Here is a 19,152-nt window from a genome sequence, read left to right on the forward strand (position 1 = left end):
CATAACCCAGGAACATAACAGCCCTGAAGACAGCCAGGATGATGGAAATAAGCAGTGTTGCCCCAAGGTGAGGTATGACCTGGCCACTCCCTGTGTCCTGAAGGAGCCTCCTACTCACCCGTGAGCACTGCTTTCAAGAATAAATCATAAAAAATAAATCCTAACATAAATGACAGGTAGGAGCTCAGGTTCATCCATTGCATTTTACCACCATCCATGTAAGCTGGAGGAGCCTTTGGGGCTTAGAGACACCTCCTCACGACCCTTTATGAGACATTGCAGAAATCTTCATCTCCTTGACATGGCCACCCTGCAAATCATACAAATCACCAGAAATCCTAGAGAACAGCATTCCCTTCTCTACTGTATGTGAGAGGGAGCATGTCCGTCCGAGCCAGAGAATGACCGTGGTACATGGGGATAAGCATCTGGCATAGAGGACAGGCCGACCGGAATTCCAGTCCTGGTTCTGCTACAGGGCAAGTCACTCAAACTTCAATTTCCTCAGTGCTAAAATGGGATGAACTAGTATATATCTAATTCACAGGGTGGTTGTGAGGATTGATAATAAGCACTTGGCCAATGTTATCTATTAATAATAGTTAGTTACTAAGTGTTGGTTTCCTTCCAGCTACCCTAAGGCAGAGTTGGAAAAAGCCACCGATGGTGTCCCCATGCTAAGCTCAGCTGTAATGCTTCTCCTTTGGGTAAACATAAGACAAGAGTAAATATTCTCCTTTGAGTAAAACAAGCGACTAGCAAAATATTTGTTTCTCCTGATTTTTGAAAATATGAGTATCTCTATTCTCTGTATTTCAAAATCTGATTTTCTAATCTAAATAAGAAACAATTTTTTACCCCCAAGATCAGTACTATTTCAAAAATTATTATTCTACCACTTAATATGCCCAGCGATCGTCTTCCTTGGGAAATCTAAGTAATTATGTGCATTAGCTCTCAAACTGTTCTCATGAAATATATGACATGGTTCCTGGTATGCTTATGCTTTGTAAAGTTCAGAAAACTTCAGAATGTAGAGAGGTTAAAAGGCTCATCCCCAAGGTAGCCACTGGTCTAAATCCCATTATCTTTAATGATACGGCAGCAAAACCCGCTGGAAGGAGTTTGTGGCAAATAACATCCTGTGGGTGGACTTATAACACACCAGGGCCTCACTCTAATGTGCTCCTTGGGGACTAGGTTTGCAGACCATGTTATACCAGAACTAGTCCCCTAACAAGGCTTGAGCAGGTATCTTCCCAGTACCCTCTCCCTAAAGAATCCCAGACCACTACAGGGATTCCTGACATCTCAGACACAGGCTGGGTCCATTTAAATTCCCTTTAATTTCTCTGCTCACAACCACCATGGTTGTCAATAACTAAAAATCCACCTGGTACCTATACCAGACTAAGGTCCATCCATAAGTCCTTCATTTGCAGGGCAGGTTCAGGGGAGTATTTATGATGGCTACCCAGCTCTAGGGTCTACTAGTTTAAAATTCTAAGTAAACGTTAAGATCCCAGAGTTGTGTGACATCATCTCCCTTGAGGTTAATTTAAACAAGTTAAAGACCAGCTTCTCTACCTCCAAAGCTCTATGAGTTAACAACTAAGAGAAGCCAACCAGAACTCCCTAGCTCTGCCATCCACTTTTAATTGTATGACAGGTAGAAGTCTCTTCAAGATTAGAGGATACTGAGATCACTAACTGATTAAGTTCCTCTAAATCTATTTGCTTGTTTTTGCTGTCCACCAAGCCAAGGCTTATCCATTGTCAATTTATTAGCATTTCAGAAAAGTGCCAGGACACTATCAAATAGTATTTGTGGAACCCATCATTTCTGGCTCCAGATGGAGATTTCTGAATTTACATCAGGCTATTTATAGAGCAGAGCAGAATCTATACTTTCATTAACTCCTGGGAATAATTAAATTTCATGCCTATCATGAAATGCATGATAAGGACGCACAATTTTTTTAGAGAAAGTTAGAAGGCAACTAAAAATATTTCATTTTACTTCAAATGCTTATTCTTATATAGTCATAATTTTCCACACAGAATGCAACTCTAATGTGAGCTTATAAGTAAAACCAAAACAGAATCAAAATACATGGCATATCCTGGAATGGATTTACAACACACTCAAAAAAGCAGTTCTGAGTTTTTCTTTTATTTTTGAAGTTGGGGAAACTTCAAAGAAAAAAAAGAAGAAAGGAGAATTTAAAAAAAGAAAAGTTCTACAGCTGGTATTTGGGTGTCCAATATACCAAGTTAGCTATTTACAATGGGAAGATTAAATAATGGCTAAATTTCACTTCACTTGTGCTATGAAGTCACGGATACAATCTGGGTCAATTTCTATGCTCCCCAGTTGAACTAATTTAGTTTGCATCTGATATGCATCTGATTTAGATGCAAAAAGTATTATCCTCAAAATCAGGGCCAATAAACTATAGCCTGAGGGCCAAATCTCTTCTGACACCTGTCTTTGCACATAAAGTTTTATTGGAATATAATTATGCTCATTCATTTATGCACTGTCTGTGGCTGCTTTTCACCTGCAACAGCAGAAATGAGTAGTCTCGACAGAAACTGTATGGCCCACAAACTGAAGATATTTACTACCTTTACAGAGAAGTTTGCTTACCCTTGTTTAAGATGGTCACAGAAGGCCACACACCACACAACATTTTCAAGAGATTGTGATACAGTAGGATCCACGCAAGGCACATCATTTCTAGTTACTTACTCATTACATTAATTACTCAGATTCTAGACAAATTAATCGCAATAATTGCACATATCCATTTCCCACCTTCTGATTCTATATATAAAACACCACACATCTCTTTTCCAAAGAACTCTATATCCTCTCAAACTTGAAAGTTATCAGGCATTATATTATCCAGAAATATGCTATAGCAGATCATAAGAAATCCGTTAATGAGCTATAAGTACTCTTTACCCATGCATTTTAGATGCATGCACATCTTCACATGTGAAGGCAATAAACATTAAAATATTAATATTAACAAAGGAATAATAAGGGATTCAAATAAGTAATTTTTCAACTTTAGGAACCATCTTACCAGTTCATGTAAGATAAAAGCATTAGTTGTAATCATTCAAATTCAGTTCTTTGAATGAGAAAAACTTTTACAAGTGTCAACTTTATCCCATAAAATGTATCCCATAAAAGTCCCTCAAAATTACTATTTCTACTGACTATATACTTACATGAATACATATCTCATAGTCAATGTAAGAATGCCAGAAGTCCTCCTTCTGAATCCTAGGATCTCGAACCCAGACACTTACAAATTCCTGTAATGGCATCATAAACAAAGAAATATTCTTCAGAACTGCAAGTAGGACTGGAAAGAACTGAGGAAACGACTGCACTAAAACAAAACTGGAATGAGCTTTAACCAGTGTGGTACTTGTAATCCTTTAAAAAACAAGAAGTAAAGTTAATGAATCAGGCACCACAAGCAAATCTAGAAAACACTTTTGCCACATAATGGAATTTTTTAAATAATGCAAAACTGAGGTGGGAGCACTTCTGGATAGTTTTACTGGTTATCTGAAGACAAAGTATACTGTAAAACTGATTTTTAATTTTTAATCTTAAATAATTGGTTCAGGTTTTTTCAAATATAAAAAGTGATCATTTCTTACTTTCTTCATCTCTCTAAACTGAAACAATGGGCCCTTCTGGGTAAGTTGCTTCCTAGGACACAAATAAGAAAGGCACCAGGCCAAGCATGGTGGCTCACACCTGTAATCCCAGCACTTTGGAAGGATCTCTTGAGCCCAGGAGTTTGAGACCAGCCTAGGCAATGTGGCGAAACCCCATCTCTACAAAAAATACAAAATTAGCCAGGCGCGGTGGTGCATGCCTGTATAGTCCCAGCTACTCAGGAGGCTGAGGAGGGTGGATCACTTGAGCCCAGGAGGTCAAGGCTACAGTGAGCCTTGATTGTGCCACTGCACTCCAGCCTGGGCAAAAGAGCGAGACCCTGTCTCAAAAGAAGAAAAAGAAAGGATACCAAAGCTCATGGGAAAAGTAAGCAAAGAAGGTTGAAGTTGACTTTGTGTCTGCATCCCAGCCACGTGAGAATAAGCAATAATAACTTATTAATAGAAAAAGGAACACCTTCTTTTACATAATACTTTTCTATTTTTAAAATACATTTCCCCTACGTTAAATCATTTCATCTTCATAATATCTTTGTGTTATACATAGAAGTTAGGGATATTAAAAATCATATACAGTAGATAATTTTGTTCTTTTATAACGATAATAAGAATAGAAAACATGGGGTAAAATTTAAAACAACAGGCCGGGCGCAGTGGCTTACGCCTGTAATCCCAGCACTTTGGGAGGCCGAGGCGGGCAGATCACAAGGTCAAGAGATTGAGCCTATCCTGGCCAACATGGTGAAACACCGTCTCTACTAAAACTACAAAAATTAGCTGGGCATGGTGGCGTGTGCCTGTAGTCCCAGCTACTTGTGAGGCTGAGGCAGGAGAATCGCTTGAACTCAGGAAGCAGTGGTTGCAGTGAGCCGAGATCACATCACTGCACTCCAGCCTGGCAACAGAGCAAGTCTCCATCTCAAAAAAAAAAAAAAATTAAAACAATACTTTTTAACAAATGCTCTTTACTAAATAGGTTTAGTTTAAAAATTTGAAAATGTACAGCAAAAAAGTATCATGTTTCACGTAAGTTTTTAAGTATAACTTATTTACTCAGTGATCATAAACTTGCTAACTGAGTTTGATTTTAAATATTATAGCTTTTTGATAAGATTGGGAGTTCAAGGCTGGAATTCAGGCATTTTTTTATTGCTTGTTGGGGCACATCTGAGAGGCAGGCTATGAATGCTTGAGAGCAGAAGAAAAAAAGAGATCGGGGGCTTTCTGGACAAAGCACCTCCATTGAGTCATGCAGATAATTAAATGAGACTCTTCATCACAGAGGATTTTTCTTTAATCAAAAAAATACACCACACTCTGAAAATAAGTTTTGCCCCTATCAAGTTTCACCTTCTAGGGCAACACTTTGTCCTTGCACTGGGGACTTCTGTCCCACTGCTTGTCTTCAGTAGACAGGGATTATGAATTACTGTTCCAAAAAGTCTTATTTTAAAATATTTTTGTTCTGTATTTTTAAAATCATTTAGGGGACAGAATAAGAACAAGATAGGCAAGGCTCACACCTGTAATCCTAGCACTTTGGGAGGCCAAAGCAGGTGGATCACCTGAGGTCAGGTGTTCAAGACCAGCCTGGCCAACATAGTGAAACCCCGTCTCTACTAAAAATACAAAAATTAGCTGGGCATGGTGGTGGGCGCCTGTAATCTCAGCTACTCAGGAGGCTGAGGCAGGAGAATTGCTGGAACCCAGGAGGCGGAGGTTGCAGCAAGATCACGCCATTGCACTCCAGCCCGGGCCAACAACAGCAAGACTTGGTCAAAAAAAAAAAAACACAAGATAACACTACAGTGATGCTCTTTGGCCATTATTTCTTTTCTTTTTTCTGTTTTTTGAGATATGGTCTCACTCTGTCACCCAGACTGGAGTGCAGTGGTACGATCTTGGCTCACTGCAGCCTCAAACTCCAGGGCTAAAATGATACTCCTACCTTAGCCAACCCCGCCCCCAGTAGCTGGACTACAGGCGGGTGCCACCATGCCCAGCTAATTTTTTAATTTTCTGTAGAGACGGGGTCTTGTTATGTTGCCCAGTCTGATTCTGAACTCCTAGGCTCAAGCAACACTCCTGCCTCAGCCTCCCAAAGTGCTGGGATTATAGGCATGAGCCACTGTGCCCTGGCCATTATTTCTTCTTCTCTATTTCTTTATTTTTTTTCATGCGCATTGAGAAAACCATCATTTCTTAAAAGCACATTCTAAATTATAAGAGGGATTAAAAAACCATTTTTAAACCAAATACCCATAATATCCCCTATCACAGTGTGATAAAGCAGATTCTGCCCAAGGATGGAAACAGAAGCAAAAATCCAGGTACTCTGCTCTTGGTCTATGCTTTTCACCTCCATCTCTTGTCACTGTGTATGTGTGTGTGTCTCTTAAACTTTTAAACGCACACTCAAAATTCATTGCAGCACTAAGACTCCACATATTGTTTCAATCCTGAAAATCTTTAATTTGGTTGGAGTGCTAATTATCACTATTCTCTTGTGGATGGCAAACTTCTTCCCTCTCTGCATCCTGAAACGTTTCTGTGCCTGAGAGCCATCCCAGGCTGTTGTTCTTTGCACACTATTGCAATTCTAGGGTGACCTCATCCAAACACATTCAACCCCCTCACATGAGCTGATGGTCCCCACTCAAAGCTCCATCCCAGTGCAGGCACCTCTCCCATGGATCCAGCCTCTAGCCTGATCCACCTAGAAGTCCCTTGAGCACGCTGTGTCCATACCCTTCCCACAGCATCCTGCTCCCCTTCTCAGTGAAGAGCATCTCCCACTAACCCCAGCTAGAAACCCAGTTCTCCCAGACCCATCTGTTTGACTCATTCCCTAAATCCACACAGACCAAGTCCTTCATAGTCATTCTTCTTGGAACCACTGACAACTATTCCTTCTGCTATTGCCTTGGTTCAAGGACCTCTTGCCCAACATTAATGCAAGAACTGCTCATTTATCTCTGGGCCCATATCCAGTGCATTCCCCACATGAAGACAAGAATGGCTCCAAAACACGTTTCTGATGATGTTGCTTTCCTGCTGAAAATCCTTCAAAGGCTGCCCCATAACCTTCAAGTTCAAACTCCTCAGCTAGCACAATACAGCCTTTCATGATTTCCATTCTGCTTATCTTCAAAGGCTAAGCGTAGGTCCTCATAAGCAACATGCCACTTCACACTTCCATGCCTTTAACTAAGCTGTTCCCTCTGCCTGGATTGCTAGGCCACCCTACTGCCTTTTTTTTTTAATCTTCTCTTTTCTTCTACTATTTTTTGCCAACTCCAATTCATTTTTCAAATGCAACTCGGTCACCACTTTTTCTGGGAACCCTTCTCAGATTCACCCTGTATGACTTATTTGACCCTCCTCTGAGCCCCTAATGTCTCTGGATTGCCTTGGGCATAGTCCCTACTCAGCACGTCCTACTGTGCTGTATTGTAATTACCTGTAGGCCTCCTCTAGCAGACGCTAAGCTCCTGTAGGGCAGCTTAGGCTGTCTTGTAAGACTTGAATGCCTCATACATCCAATGCCTTCCATTAGTATCATTTAATGAATAAATAAATGCCTGCAGGAATAAACAAACTGCCTTCAAGAAAGGAAAATCAAACTTCATTTGAAATTAAAACCTCATCTACTTGGGTTCCTGGGCTCCATGAATTAATGATAAGTTATTTAGCAGCTGGTCTAAAGTTTATCTTAATTTAACAAACCCTTTCCTCTAAGGATGTGCCAATTAACAGCATAAGGATACAAGAGCAATGTTTAAGATCTGGGAGAACAAACTGTTTTCTAGCACCCTAAAGAACTCCAGAAGCACCTATTTACATAGAAATAATTGAAAATCCTTCTGATAGCTTCAGTAACTTAGTCCCCTAAGACTTGTACCAGGCAACAATTTGTTAGCCTAGTTGGAGTTAAAATATGTACTTGAAAGTAATAAAAGTACATTTATTTTAAAATATTCTATAATTCACATGGGTCTCCTCCTCCCCCATTCTGCAATTAGTAGGAATTAGTGAAGTTTCCCCACACTTTCAGCTACAAATAGCACACCCAGGAAGCCAAGGTTCACCTCTAATCTCTTAATTAGACGCATCCCTCACGACACTGCCCGCCATCCTTCAAAGGAATGTTGACAGGCTGTCAGCCACAGAGGACAGTTCCACAGCCCCTTTCCTAGAATCATATGGATTTCCTAGGAAAATTGCTTCAGCAGCTGCAGTTAGTCAATTTAATAACCTTATTAAACACTTTAATGACTTCTTGGGCCTAATGACTATATGTAGTATGAAAAAGCCAGGCAGAGTGGAATTAAAAATTCAGACTAACTGTCCCTGCTGTTCTCCATGTGAAAACAGACTTCTAAAGAAAGACTCCTAGACTCTTTGAAGACCTAATTCCTGTGTTATCCTATAATAATCAGCCTTTGATTTCAATGTTCCCTGTTTTTCCCCCATCCCCATACCCCAGGTTTGACCATTATCCACTTCTACCCTGTCTTTCCTTTCCTTAGCCCTTAAGTGAGATGAAACTAATAATAAAAATAACTGTATTGTATTATACCAGGGCACTTGACATGTGGCAGGCATTGTACTGTTTCACAAATGTTTTCTTCAATCTTTACAACAACCCTCAGAGCTCAGTATATTCTCATCCTACTTTACAGACTGTTTAAATGAGGCTTCTAAATAAGCAACTGGCCCAAAGTTAAATGACCAGTCTGAGCTAAGTTTCAAACTCAGATCTGCCTTGTTCCAAAGACTGTACTCTCAAACATGTTCTATCTAGTGATTCTTTTACTAATAGTAAATATTAGGCAATTTCCAATTTCACTGTAATTGTATTGTTTTGGAGGGGGAAGTTTTTTCTGCTTTTATTAGCTAAAATGCCAGTTCAGACAACATGCTCTTCTCAAACTCTGTCCTTCTGGCTTCTTAAAGCTTTGTATTTCATTTTTGTATTTCTAGCACCAAACATGGTACTAGCACATAGTAAGTGCATATTAAATGTTTCAGAATTAATCAACAGATTGACAAGATTTTTTAAAAGGCAGAGGTCCTCTATGCTGAAAATCTAAAATGCTATCGAAAGGAATCAAAGCAGAGACACACTATGTTCATAAATTGGAAGACCCAACATAGAGAGAAATTCTCCCCAAATTGATCTGTAGGTTTAACACAATTCCTATAAAAAATCTCAGCAAGATTTTTTTGAAGACATAGATGGGCTTATTCTAAAATTTATATGTAAAGGGAAATGTCTTAGAATAGCCAAAAAATGTTTGAAAAAGAATAAAGTGGGAGGAAGCCTTCTTCCCAATGTTAAGGCTACAGCAGCAAGACAATGGAGTCCTAGAGAAGGACAGACACAGTAGATCAATGAAAGAGAACAGAAAACCCAGAGAGAGACCTACACAAATATGCCTACCTGATTTTTGACAAAGGTGCAAAAACAATTCAAAGGAGAAGGAAAAGCCTCTCAACAAATGATTATGGAACAACTGGACATCCACAGGCCAAGAGATGAACCTCAACCTAAAGCGTGCACCTTATACAAAAATCAACACTAACCAAACCACAGATGTAAATGTCAAACACAAAACATCAGAGAAAACTTTTAGAAAAACTTTTAGAAAAAAAAAAATCAAAGAAAATCGTTCGGCCTAGGACTAGGAGAAGAGTTCTTTAAGTTATCTCAAAAGGGCAATCCGCATAAGGAAAAAGTGATCAATTAGGCTTCACCAAACTAAAAATATTTGCTTTGCAAAAGATGCCGTGAATAAGGTTAAAAGGGCAAATAAAAGATTGAAGAAATATTTGCAAACTACACATCCCATAAAGGACTTGCATCTAGAATATATTTAAAAAAAAAAAATTATCAGACGGGTGAGGTGGCTCTCTCCTGTAATCCCAGCACTTTGGGAGGCCAAGATGGGAGGATCACTTGAGCTCAGGAGTTCAAGACCAGCCTGGGCAACATGGTGAAACCCTGTCTCTACAAAACATTTAAAAACTAATTAAAAATTAGCTGAGTGTACTGGCTCACACTTGTAGTCCCAGCTACTCAGGAAGCTGAGGTGGGAGGATTGCTTGAGCCTGGCAGGTGGGTGGGAGGTTGCAGTGAGCTGAGATCACACCACTGCACTCCAGCCTCAACAAGAGAGACCCTGTCTCAAAACACTCATTCACTCACTCTAAAAACTCAATATTTAAAAAATAGAATTCAATTAGAAAACAGGCAAAAGATATGAAGAGACATTTCACCCAAATAGGGCATACAGATGGCAAACAAGCACGTAGAAAGATGTTCGACATCATTAACCACTAGGGAAATACAATTAACCCCACAATGATATATCATACATACCTATTACAGTTTCCAGGGGGATTACCACTATATTTTATTTTAGCCATTGTGATAGGTGTGTTTTTTAAAATTTTCCATCATAGCTTAGTTTGAATCTTTGTAGCACAGTAAAGATGAGTAGGTGTTAACTGTAAAAATATTTACTTAGATTACAGAAAGATCACAAAAGACGAAAGCTAATAAAGCAGAATGTCTAGGTGTTAAGTGAATACTAATTTTTCATAGCTTTGATGAGAATTTTCTATCATAAAAATGTAAACTTGTCTCAGTTTGTTCTTCTTTCTTTGGACTTTTTTTTTCCTATTTCAAAGTAGTGTTTTACATGTTCATGTATTTACACTGGAGACTCATTCATTCACTTAAAATACATTGTGCAACAACAATGCGCTAGGTGCTTTTCCATACAACTAATGATTATAGAATTTACCAGTGTGGGCTGGGCGTGGTGGCTCATGCCTGTAATCCCAGCACTTTGGGAGGCCAAGGCAGGCGGATTACCTGAGGTCAGGAGTTTGAGACCAGCCTGGCCAACATGGTGAAACCCCATCTGTGCTAAAAATACAAAAATTAGCCAGGTGTGGTGGCACACACTTATAATCCCAGCTACTTGGGAGGGTGAGGCAGGAGAATTGCTTGAGTCTGGGAGGCGGAGGTTGCAGTGAGCCGAGATCATGCCAATGCACTCCAGCCTGGCTGACAGACCAGTCTCCAAAAAAAAAAAAAGCATTTACCAGTGTGTTAATCACCAGAGTGCTATTCAGGACCCCCATATAACAATCTCACAACTAAAATCTAGCACATTTCTATACTATGTTCTTTATAAATAACAAAATAGAAGGGCAAAAGGAATATATCAAGCAACCGTCCTTTATTTCCTAATAACAGCTGTAACAAATAACTTAAGAGACATATGACAAGGGATATTACTTGCCACTCTACAGCATGGAGTATGTTTAAATACCATCCTCTGGTGGTATTGAATGATGATTTTTTGAAAAGCTTTTATTACTTCAGGATAAACAACTGTGAATGAGATTTAGCTAGACCTGCCTTTTACATGACTTATAATAGCTCACAATGTTGCAAGTTTCTTTACACAAGTAGTATCCCAAATCAGCGAGTTACCTTTTCATATCTTGTAACACATTAGGAAAAGTGCGGAAAAAAAAATCTCCTCTTCTGCAATAAGAAATAATTGGCATCCACAAGGATGCAATCAGCAAAATCTAGAATATGAAAACCTCCATAAGGCAAAAGATGCAATTTCTTCCACAAATAAATTGCAAAAGGGGGAAAAGAGAATTAAAGACTTTAAACAATGTATCAACCAAATGCAATGTGTGGTCCTTATCTGAATCCTAATTAAATAGAGAATTAGAACAACCAAGTATATAATTTTTTTCAAAATAATCAAGGTAATTTGCACATTGAATATTTAATGATATGAAGGAATTGTTTAATTATTTAACATGTGATAATGTGGTTCATTTTTTAAAAAGGTCTTTTGTTAGAAATGCATACTGAAATATTTACAGATGAAATTATATAATATCTAGAATTTGTTTCCAAATAATTGACTGTGGTAGCAGGAGGAAATAGGTGGGGTGGGGATATAGCTCAGCTATGAGTTAATAACGAGTTAGTAAATTGTTGAAGCTGGTTGGTAGGTACATACACGGGGGTTCATTATATTATCATCTCTAACTTGTGTATTTTTTTTGTTTTGGGGGTTGAAGAGGCAAGGTCTCACTCCGTTGCATAGGGTGGAATGCAGTGGCTATTGATGATCACTCACTGCAGCCTCGAACTCCTGGGCTCAAGTGATCTCACCTTGGCCAAGTAGCTGGAATTACATGCATGCACCAACACACCCAGCTTTATGCAATTTTTTAACAAACAGGAGCATAACCTACATTTATAAATACTATTTTGTTTACTGGTTTATTCACTGTACAATCTTTCAGAATCTTTTTATGTGAGCATATATATGTCAATGATATTTGTTTTAAAATAAACCTTTTATTTTAAACAGTTTTAGATATAGAGAAATTATGAAGATAGTACAGAGTGGTCCTACATATCCCACACCCAGCTTCCCCTATTATTAACATTTCATATTAGCATGCTGCATTTGTAACAATTCATTAATCAATACTGACATGTTATTATTAACTGAAGTCCATACTTCATTAAGATTGCCGGTCGGGCACAGTGGTTCACACCTGTAATCCCAGCACTTTGGGAGGCCGAGGCGGGTGGATCACGAGGTCAGGAGATCTAGACCATCCTGGCTAACATAGTGAAACCCCGCCTCTACTAAAAATACAAAAAATTAGCCTGGCGTGGTGGCAGGCACCTGTAGTCCCAGCTACTCGGGAGGCTGAGGCAGAAGAATGGTGTGAACCCGGGAGGTGGAGCTTGCAGTGAGCTGAGATCGTGCCACTGCACTCCAGCCTGGGCAACAGAGCGAGACTCAGTCTCAAAAAAAAAAAAAAAAGATTGCTTTAGTTTTCACCTAATGTCATTAATCTGTTGTTCCAGGATCCCACCCGAGATACATTATATTTAGTCATTGTGTTTCCTTGGGCTCCTCTTGGCTGTGACAGCTTCTCAGGCGTTCCTTGTTTTTCATGACCTTGACAATTTGAGGAGCCCTGGTAGGTATTTTGCAGATTTGTCTGATGTTTGTCTCATGATTACATTCGTGTTATAGGTTTTTGGAAGGAAGGCTATCTATTTCAGAGGGTAAAGTGCCATTTTTATCACTTCCAGGTGATATCATTTCCACATGCTAGCAACATAACATCACTGTGGGTGTTAACAGTGATCACCTGGCTGAGGAAGTGTTTGTCAGATTTCTCCACTGTAGAGTTATTCTTTTTTCATTTCTTAACAATTCGAAGATGAATTTATGTTTACTAATTCTTTCTTTTTCTAAGCCACTTCTAATTTAATCAGAGTTGGTGAAGTATTTCTTGAAATGTGTTAGAACACTAAGCTGGAAGAGTGAGATATTAAACTATAAATTCTGTATGATCTCAATTTTCTAAAAATGACATATACATATGTATAGAAAAAGACTAGAAAGAAATAGCTCAAAGTTTTATTTTTTCCTGTATACTTTTCCAAAAATGTTCTGCAGTGAACAATTATTTTAAAATCTGGAAGAAGGGTTAAGAAAAAAAAGAAGGAAGATCTTTCTCTGGGACAAGCTCAGAAAAAAAATATCAGAGTCCTCACAGTAACTGTAACACAAACGTAGTGCTCAGAATGATAACAGCCTTCCCTGAAACCTGGTGTGTATGTGTGAAGACAATATTCCCAGCTGCCTTTCTTTACTTACAGAAGACTGTAAATTGCCTCTTACGGAAACTTAACTATTTTTTCAAACAGGAACACTTAATAACTGAGTATAACAGAGACTGAGAAAAATGGAGGGAGGGAGGGTGGGGAAGGGAAAAAGGGAGGAAGAAGAAAGGAGGGAGACAGGAACAACAAATTTAGGTTTTGGGGAGTGAGAAAACGTTTTGTCTTGTTGCTTCCCATCAAACTACCCAGCATCACAGGATCCTAGATAATATTATTTATCTGTTAATGATATTCATCAGTTCCAGCCCAGTCAGTTTCCAGTCAGTTTCCCAATATCAAAAGCATGCTTTCCTAAAGCAAGTCCAAAATATTACCATGGGTCAGCATAAGCATATCTTAGACATATTAATATTAACCTTAGGGGCTGCTCATCCAAAATGGCAACACATCCCTCCCTGCCGGCTCTCCCCATAGTGCCCTATCTCCTCCCTCAGTGGTGGGGTCCTCATGGTTTGTGCAATTCTCTGGGGCCTGCTTCAGCCTGTCCTACTCAGGATATTCCCTGCCAAAGAAGTGATGGATGTATCATTGCTAAGGTGTCAATAACTGGTAGTTGCCTAGAAGCTGCTGTTATACCTAGTATGAAGTATGTGCATTTGGGAAGGGGAAAAGCACTTACCCTAAAGGGATGAATCTCTAAAAGTAGAATGCAGCCATCATGATCCAGGAGAGCAGGGGAGATATGCATGCATGCACACATACATTCAAAAGGGGTTTCAGCCCACACTTCAGGTCACATCACACAGGGAGGAACAGTCTAGTTACACCAAGTGAGCCCTGTGCCAAGGAAAGAGCCCAGTGCCCTTATGGAGGAGGGAGCAGGCGCTTGCGCAAGAATGTCCGACTCCATGAAAGGGACTGTGTGCAGCTGGAGCAAATGCTCACTCATACACCCCACAAGATGAGTTCAGCAAGGCTGAGGCAAGCATCCTGAGTAGTGCAGAAAAATCAAACAGTTCACTCTGGACATTCGAATATAAAAAGAATAAAAATGCCTAGCTCCACAAAAGACACTGTCTGAAATGCGCTTCCTGTCACAGCCACCTGCCTTTCCATTTGGAGTCTGGGTTCTGTCTCATTAAACAGAAGAGTTGATTCAGTTGGGTCCATCTAATTATTCTTATTAAAATATGTAACCATAATATTTTAATTGTAAATTAAAGTTGCATGCATGAATGAATCTGAATTCATTTTAATTTCACAATGGCCCAATGCCAAGGCCTTTTTATGGAAAAGATCCATCAGCTCGGATACTGCTCTCCTGGGAATTCAAACCAATGTGCAAATGGAACATGCTTAACTAACAAGGGAGATTCTCACTCCCTTTTCTCCTCTTTCTAGATTTATTACAGTCATAAAGCTGTTTTAACAAGAGAGACTACATTTGATTCCTCACCCCCAAGATGTAAAAAAAAAAAAAAAAAAAAATTACTAAATTTTAAGGTCAGTACTACCATTTAGATAGAACCAAGATGTCACTCCCAGGCTGTATGAATCTTGTTACAAGGATGGTAAATAAATCTCAATTCACGTGCCAACCTCATGATTAATTAGTAATGTTTGCTGTGGGTACTGAGAGAAAAGTGCTTCCATACTCAGTGTACCCTTGGTCTAGATTCCAAAACAATCAGTCATACTGCATTTGGTCCTTACATATTCGATTAGGTGGACCTGAATTACTTTCCACTAAACAACCAGACAATAGGATACTGAAAGGCTTGACCTAAACCTTCTCTATTTCTAACTGGCATTGACTACAGGGTGCTGCTGAGGAGCTGATTAGATAAAAATCTCTTTTATAGTTAAAGGTTTAGAAAGCTTCTTCTTGACTTCTAAGCTGATGCCTGAAGGATAAGTAGAAGTTAGCCAGTCAACATAGCATAAAGGCCAGGGGAAGAGATTATTCCAGGCAGTGGAAGAAAACATCTGTAAAAGTCCATGGGGGTCAGAGTGCATGGAGCATTCAAGGCTCTAAAATAAGCTCTGAAACAAGGAACAAGAAGTGCACTGGAGTGGCAGGTGGGGCACAGGAAAGAAGTCTGGAGAAAGAAGGAGGTTTGGATCCTGCAGAGTGCTACAGACCACGTGCAGGTGTTTTGACTTTGTTCTAAGAGCAATGGATTTGAAGCCAGGCAATCATTCTAGCTACACCAAGTGACTCTGCACACTGTCACACATGGGTGCTGGGAGGATAACTCCACCCACGGCTCCTTTGGGAGGATGACCAGAAGCTCTGCCCTTGGACCCCACCTGACTGCCCATGCGTCCAGCTCTTGCTTTGGCTGGTTCTCGTTTGTGTTCTTTCTCTATAACAAGCAGCATCTGTGAGGATAACAGCTCTGAGTTCTGTGAGTTTTCCTTGTGAATTATTAAACTTGAAGGTGGTTCAGGAAAGCCCCAAACTTGCAATTGGTGTTGGAGACGAGGGCAGTCTTGTGGGAACTATGCCCTTAACCTTGCAGTTTCATTAACTTCATGGGCGGGTATTTCCCGGAACAAGCAGCTTGGTCTCAGTATTACTTAAAATGAGATGGAAAAAAGCATGCCTGGTATAGGTATTGTGTAAGGTCACCTCTAGGGGTGGAAGTGAGGGGGACTGACTGGAAAGGGGCACACGGTACCTTCTGGGGAGCCAGAAACATCTATACTTTGATCTGAGTGGTAGTTACACGGGTATATAAAAATCCATTTAGGCCATGATCAGTGGCTCATGTCTGCAATCCCAGCCCTTTGGGAGGCTGAGGCAGGAGGATTGCTTGAAGCCAGAAGTTCGAGACCAATCTAGGCAACAAAGAGAGACCCTGTCTCTATTAAAACAAAAAGACAAAAATCCACTGAGCTACATACATAAGACTGGAACACTTTATGCATTTTACTATACATATTATAGCCCAATTTTTTTGTTTTTTGTGGGTTTTTTCTGAGACAGAGTCTCACTTTGTCACCCAGGCTGGAGTGCAGTGGCATGATCTCAGCCCACTGCAACCTCCACCTCCCAGGTTCAAGAGATTCTTGTGCCTCAGCCTCCCAAGTAGCTGGAACTACAGATGCGTGCCACTACGCCCAGCTAATTTTGGTATTTTTAGTAGAAATGGTGTTTCCCCATGTTGGACAGGCTGGTCTCGAACTCCTGACCTCAAGTAATCCAACCACCTCGTTCTCCCAAAGTGCTGGGATTACAGGCGTGAGTCATGATGCCCAGCCAAGTATTTTGGTTTTTGGTTTTTGGTTTGAGACAGGGTCTTGCTCTGTTGCAGGGGCTGAAGTGCAGTGGTGTAATCTTGGCTTACTGCAACCTCTGGCTCCCAGGCTCAAGCAATCCTCCCACCTCAGCCTCCCGAGTACGTAGGGCCACAGGCACAGGCCACCATGCCCATCTAGCCCAATTTTTAAAAGTTAAAAAACACTGCCTTTGAAAATGGGGAAGCCCAGCCTAGAGTTAAGGGATGCAAGCAAGGCTGGACTGCTGAGAAGAACCTGAAGCCAAAGATAGGGCTGAAATTAAAGATGTGAGAGCTAGCAAAGGACTTTCTGGAAAGATTCTCTGAAATAAATGGTTTCGTGCTTTCAACTTGGGCAGGGTGAGCTGTGTGAATGTGTGACTCGTGTGCATGTGTGTGCACATGTGTGTGTGTGCACACTCCCTAGACAGGCCCCTGTGCTGCTTCTCCACTTCATCAGCCTCACCAAGTGATGATGTGCACTGCACCACAGCAGGCAGGGCAATGGGTACTGCCAAAGGAGGGACACTCAGCCGGGGCTGGCATGAGGGCTGTCCTATGCTCCTCCCAGTCAGGGAGAGGCTCAGGGGGCGGGCATAGAGGCCTGGGAAGCCAGGCTGCAGGCAGAAGGGCCAGTTTTGCCTGTGTTGTATGAAACCAAGCCCAGGCAATAAGTGGGGCAAACCTGAAACTAATGGCAGAAATTCCCCTGGGCTGCTACCTGAAGGAAGGAGAATTCAGGGATGAGTCAATGGAGTAAAAAAGCAGGAAGGCAGACTGGATGGATACTGCTCCAAGCCAAGGGGTGGGAGGCAGAGCCTGGGAGAATTCTGAGTCACGAGCTGTGGGTGGGAATGTGCTCCACAGCTGAGTCACTGGAACCCAAAATGGAGGCCATGCAGGCACCAATGGTGGGAGTGGAGGAACAAGTACAGGAGGGTGGGCCTTTGGTCTTTCAGGAAACCTCCTCAAGCAACCCATGGGTTTATGGTTCGCGAATGAAGAACTAACTTGTGTGAAGCAAAATATGTGGGTTATTTATTTTTGGATTTGTGATGACATACCTCTTTCTGTTGTTCCGGAAACATCTTCAGCACAGGACACGATCAATCTGAAAAATAAGATATCCACACTGGGTGATTTGGAACCTCCAAACTGGAGTGGATACGCCACTCACGGCCTCCCACCCAAATCCCCTGACAGAGCCCCTGCCGCCCCACAGTCCCTGACATGTGAGCCTCTGCTCCTCCTACGCTGCCCTCTCCTGCTGGCAGGACCAAGGTGAACATCAGTCCACACCAGGGGTGAGGAGTCTGGACCCCAACAAGTCCAAGGCAGCTGGATGATGACAGACCTTCAAACTGCAAGGCCAGCCAGTCAGGCTGGGGCTGGAGCCTTAGTGAATTGGGGAGGAAGCTGGAGATGCCGGGGAGCAGAAGCCATGTGCGGGGGGATGCTGGCTGGAAAAGACGCGCAGAGAGATCCACCACCAGAGGCAGCCCTGATGCTTTTACCGGAAACTCAAACTTTCTGGGATCAGGCCCTTCCTGTGACATTTAAATTACTCCAGAGGTCACATTAAGAGATGGTGTGGCCCTCAGCGGGGGAAAGTCAGGACCTTGACTCTGACCTTCTGAGCAGTGCAGCCAGCCTGTTGTTTGATTCCAGGCCCTGAATGTCTCTGGGGTTGTCAATTGTTCTTTAAACCAACTTGGTACGTAAGCTCATTAGATTTAACACCTGCTCCCTGCCAAAAACAAAAAGCAAATTTAAATTCCCTGCCTGTATCCACACATATGTATTCTTACAACTGAGGATGACTATGACTGCAGGTCTACTATTTGCTTTCACTTTGATAATATCAGTATGTGTCTCAGCCCAATTTCCAAGTCCATATTATCCCTCACACGTATTCCCAGAGTCTCTATACTCATGTCACTGGCACCATAGGGAACACAGGGAAGCAGGAACACAAGCTCCGCCTCCAGGGCCGTGTGGAGGTGCAGACGAGAGACCCCACAGGGCCTCTGGAAGGGGCGAGCGAGCCACACCCGGGCAGCAGAAGGAAGCTTTCCAAAAGGAAGGGCGTCCCTCTCCCCTGGAGCAGTCAGAGGACCCATGGAGAGGGAAAGGGAGAGCAGGGGATCTCAGTGTTCAAGGAAAAAAAGCAGGACCTCCAGGGGAGCGGAGGAGCAACAACAACACCCACAGAGACTGGTGAAAAGCGTGCCCTATGGTCCAGAGATCATGACCAGGCCAGATCAGCTGGGGGACAGGGTTCACAGAGGGTGTAGTGGGGTGGAATTGTGGCTGCCATAAAGATATGTCCATGTCCTGATCCACAGAACCTGTGAATGTGACTTTATTTGAAAAAAGGGGTCTTTGGAGATATAATTAAGAATCTCAAGATAAGATCATCCTGGATGACTGGAGTGAACCCTAAATCTGATGGCAAGTGCCCATATAAGAGAAAGAGAG

At 41.4% G+C, this 19,152-nt stretch overlaps 1 protein-coding gene across 5 annotated transcripts in view; it reads right to left on the reverse strand.

Annotated features, from left to right (window-relative positions):
* Window positions 1-19,152, reverse strand: part of SNX10 (sorting nexin 10) — an 83,376-nt gene that overhangs the window by 9,984 nt on the left and 54,240 nt on the right. For 3 of the 5 annotated variants that reach the window (XM_009242935.3, XM_054559363.1, XM_054559364.1), the window contains exons 2-3: window positions 17,739-17,785; window positions 3,241-3,327 (exon numbers count right to left, since the gene is read on the reverse strand). In XM_009242935.3, coding sequence (XP_009241210.1) covers window positions 3,241-3,327; window positions 17,739-17,762 — 111 coding nt within the window. In that variant the 5' untranslated portion in view covers window positions 17,763-17,785. Of the gene's footprint in view, window positions 1-3,240; window positions 3,328-7,162; window positions 7,522-17,738; window positions 17,786-18,304; window positions 18,422-19,152 lie in introns of those variants that run through there. The other 2 variants (XM_054559362.2, XM_054559365.2) reach the window with 2 other exon arrangements.

The sequence above is a fragment of the Pongo abelii genome, chromosome 6 (genome assembly GCF_028885655.2).
Source record: "Pongo abelii isolate AG06213 chromosome 6, NHGRI_mPonAbe1-v2.0_pri, whole genome shotgun sequence".
NCBI lineage: Eukaryota > Metazoa > Chordata > Mammalia > Primates > Hominidae > Pongo > Pongo abelii.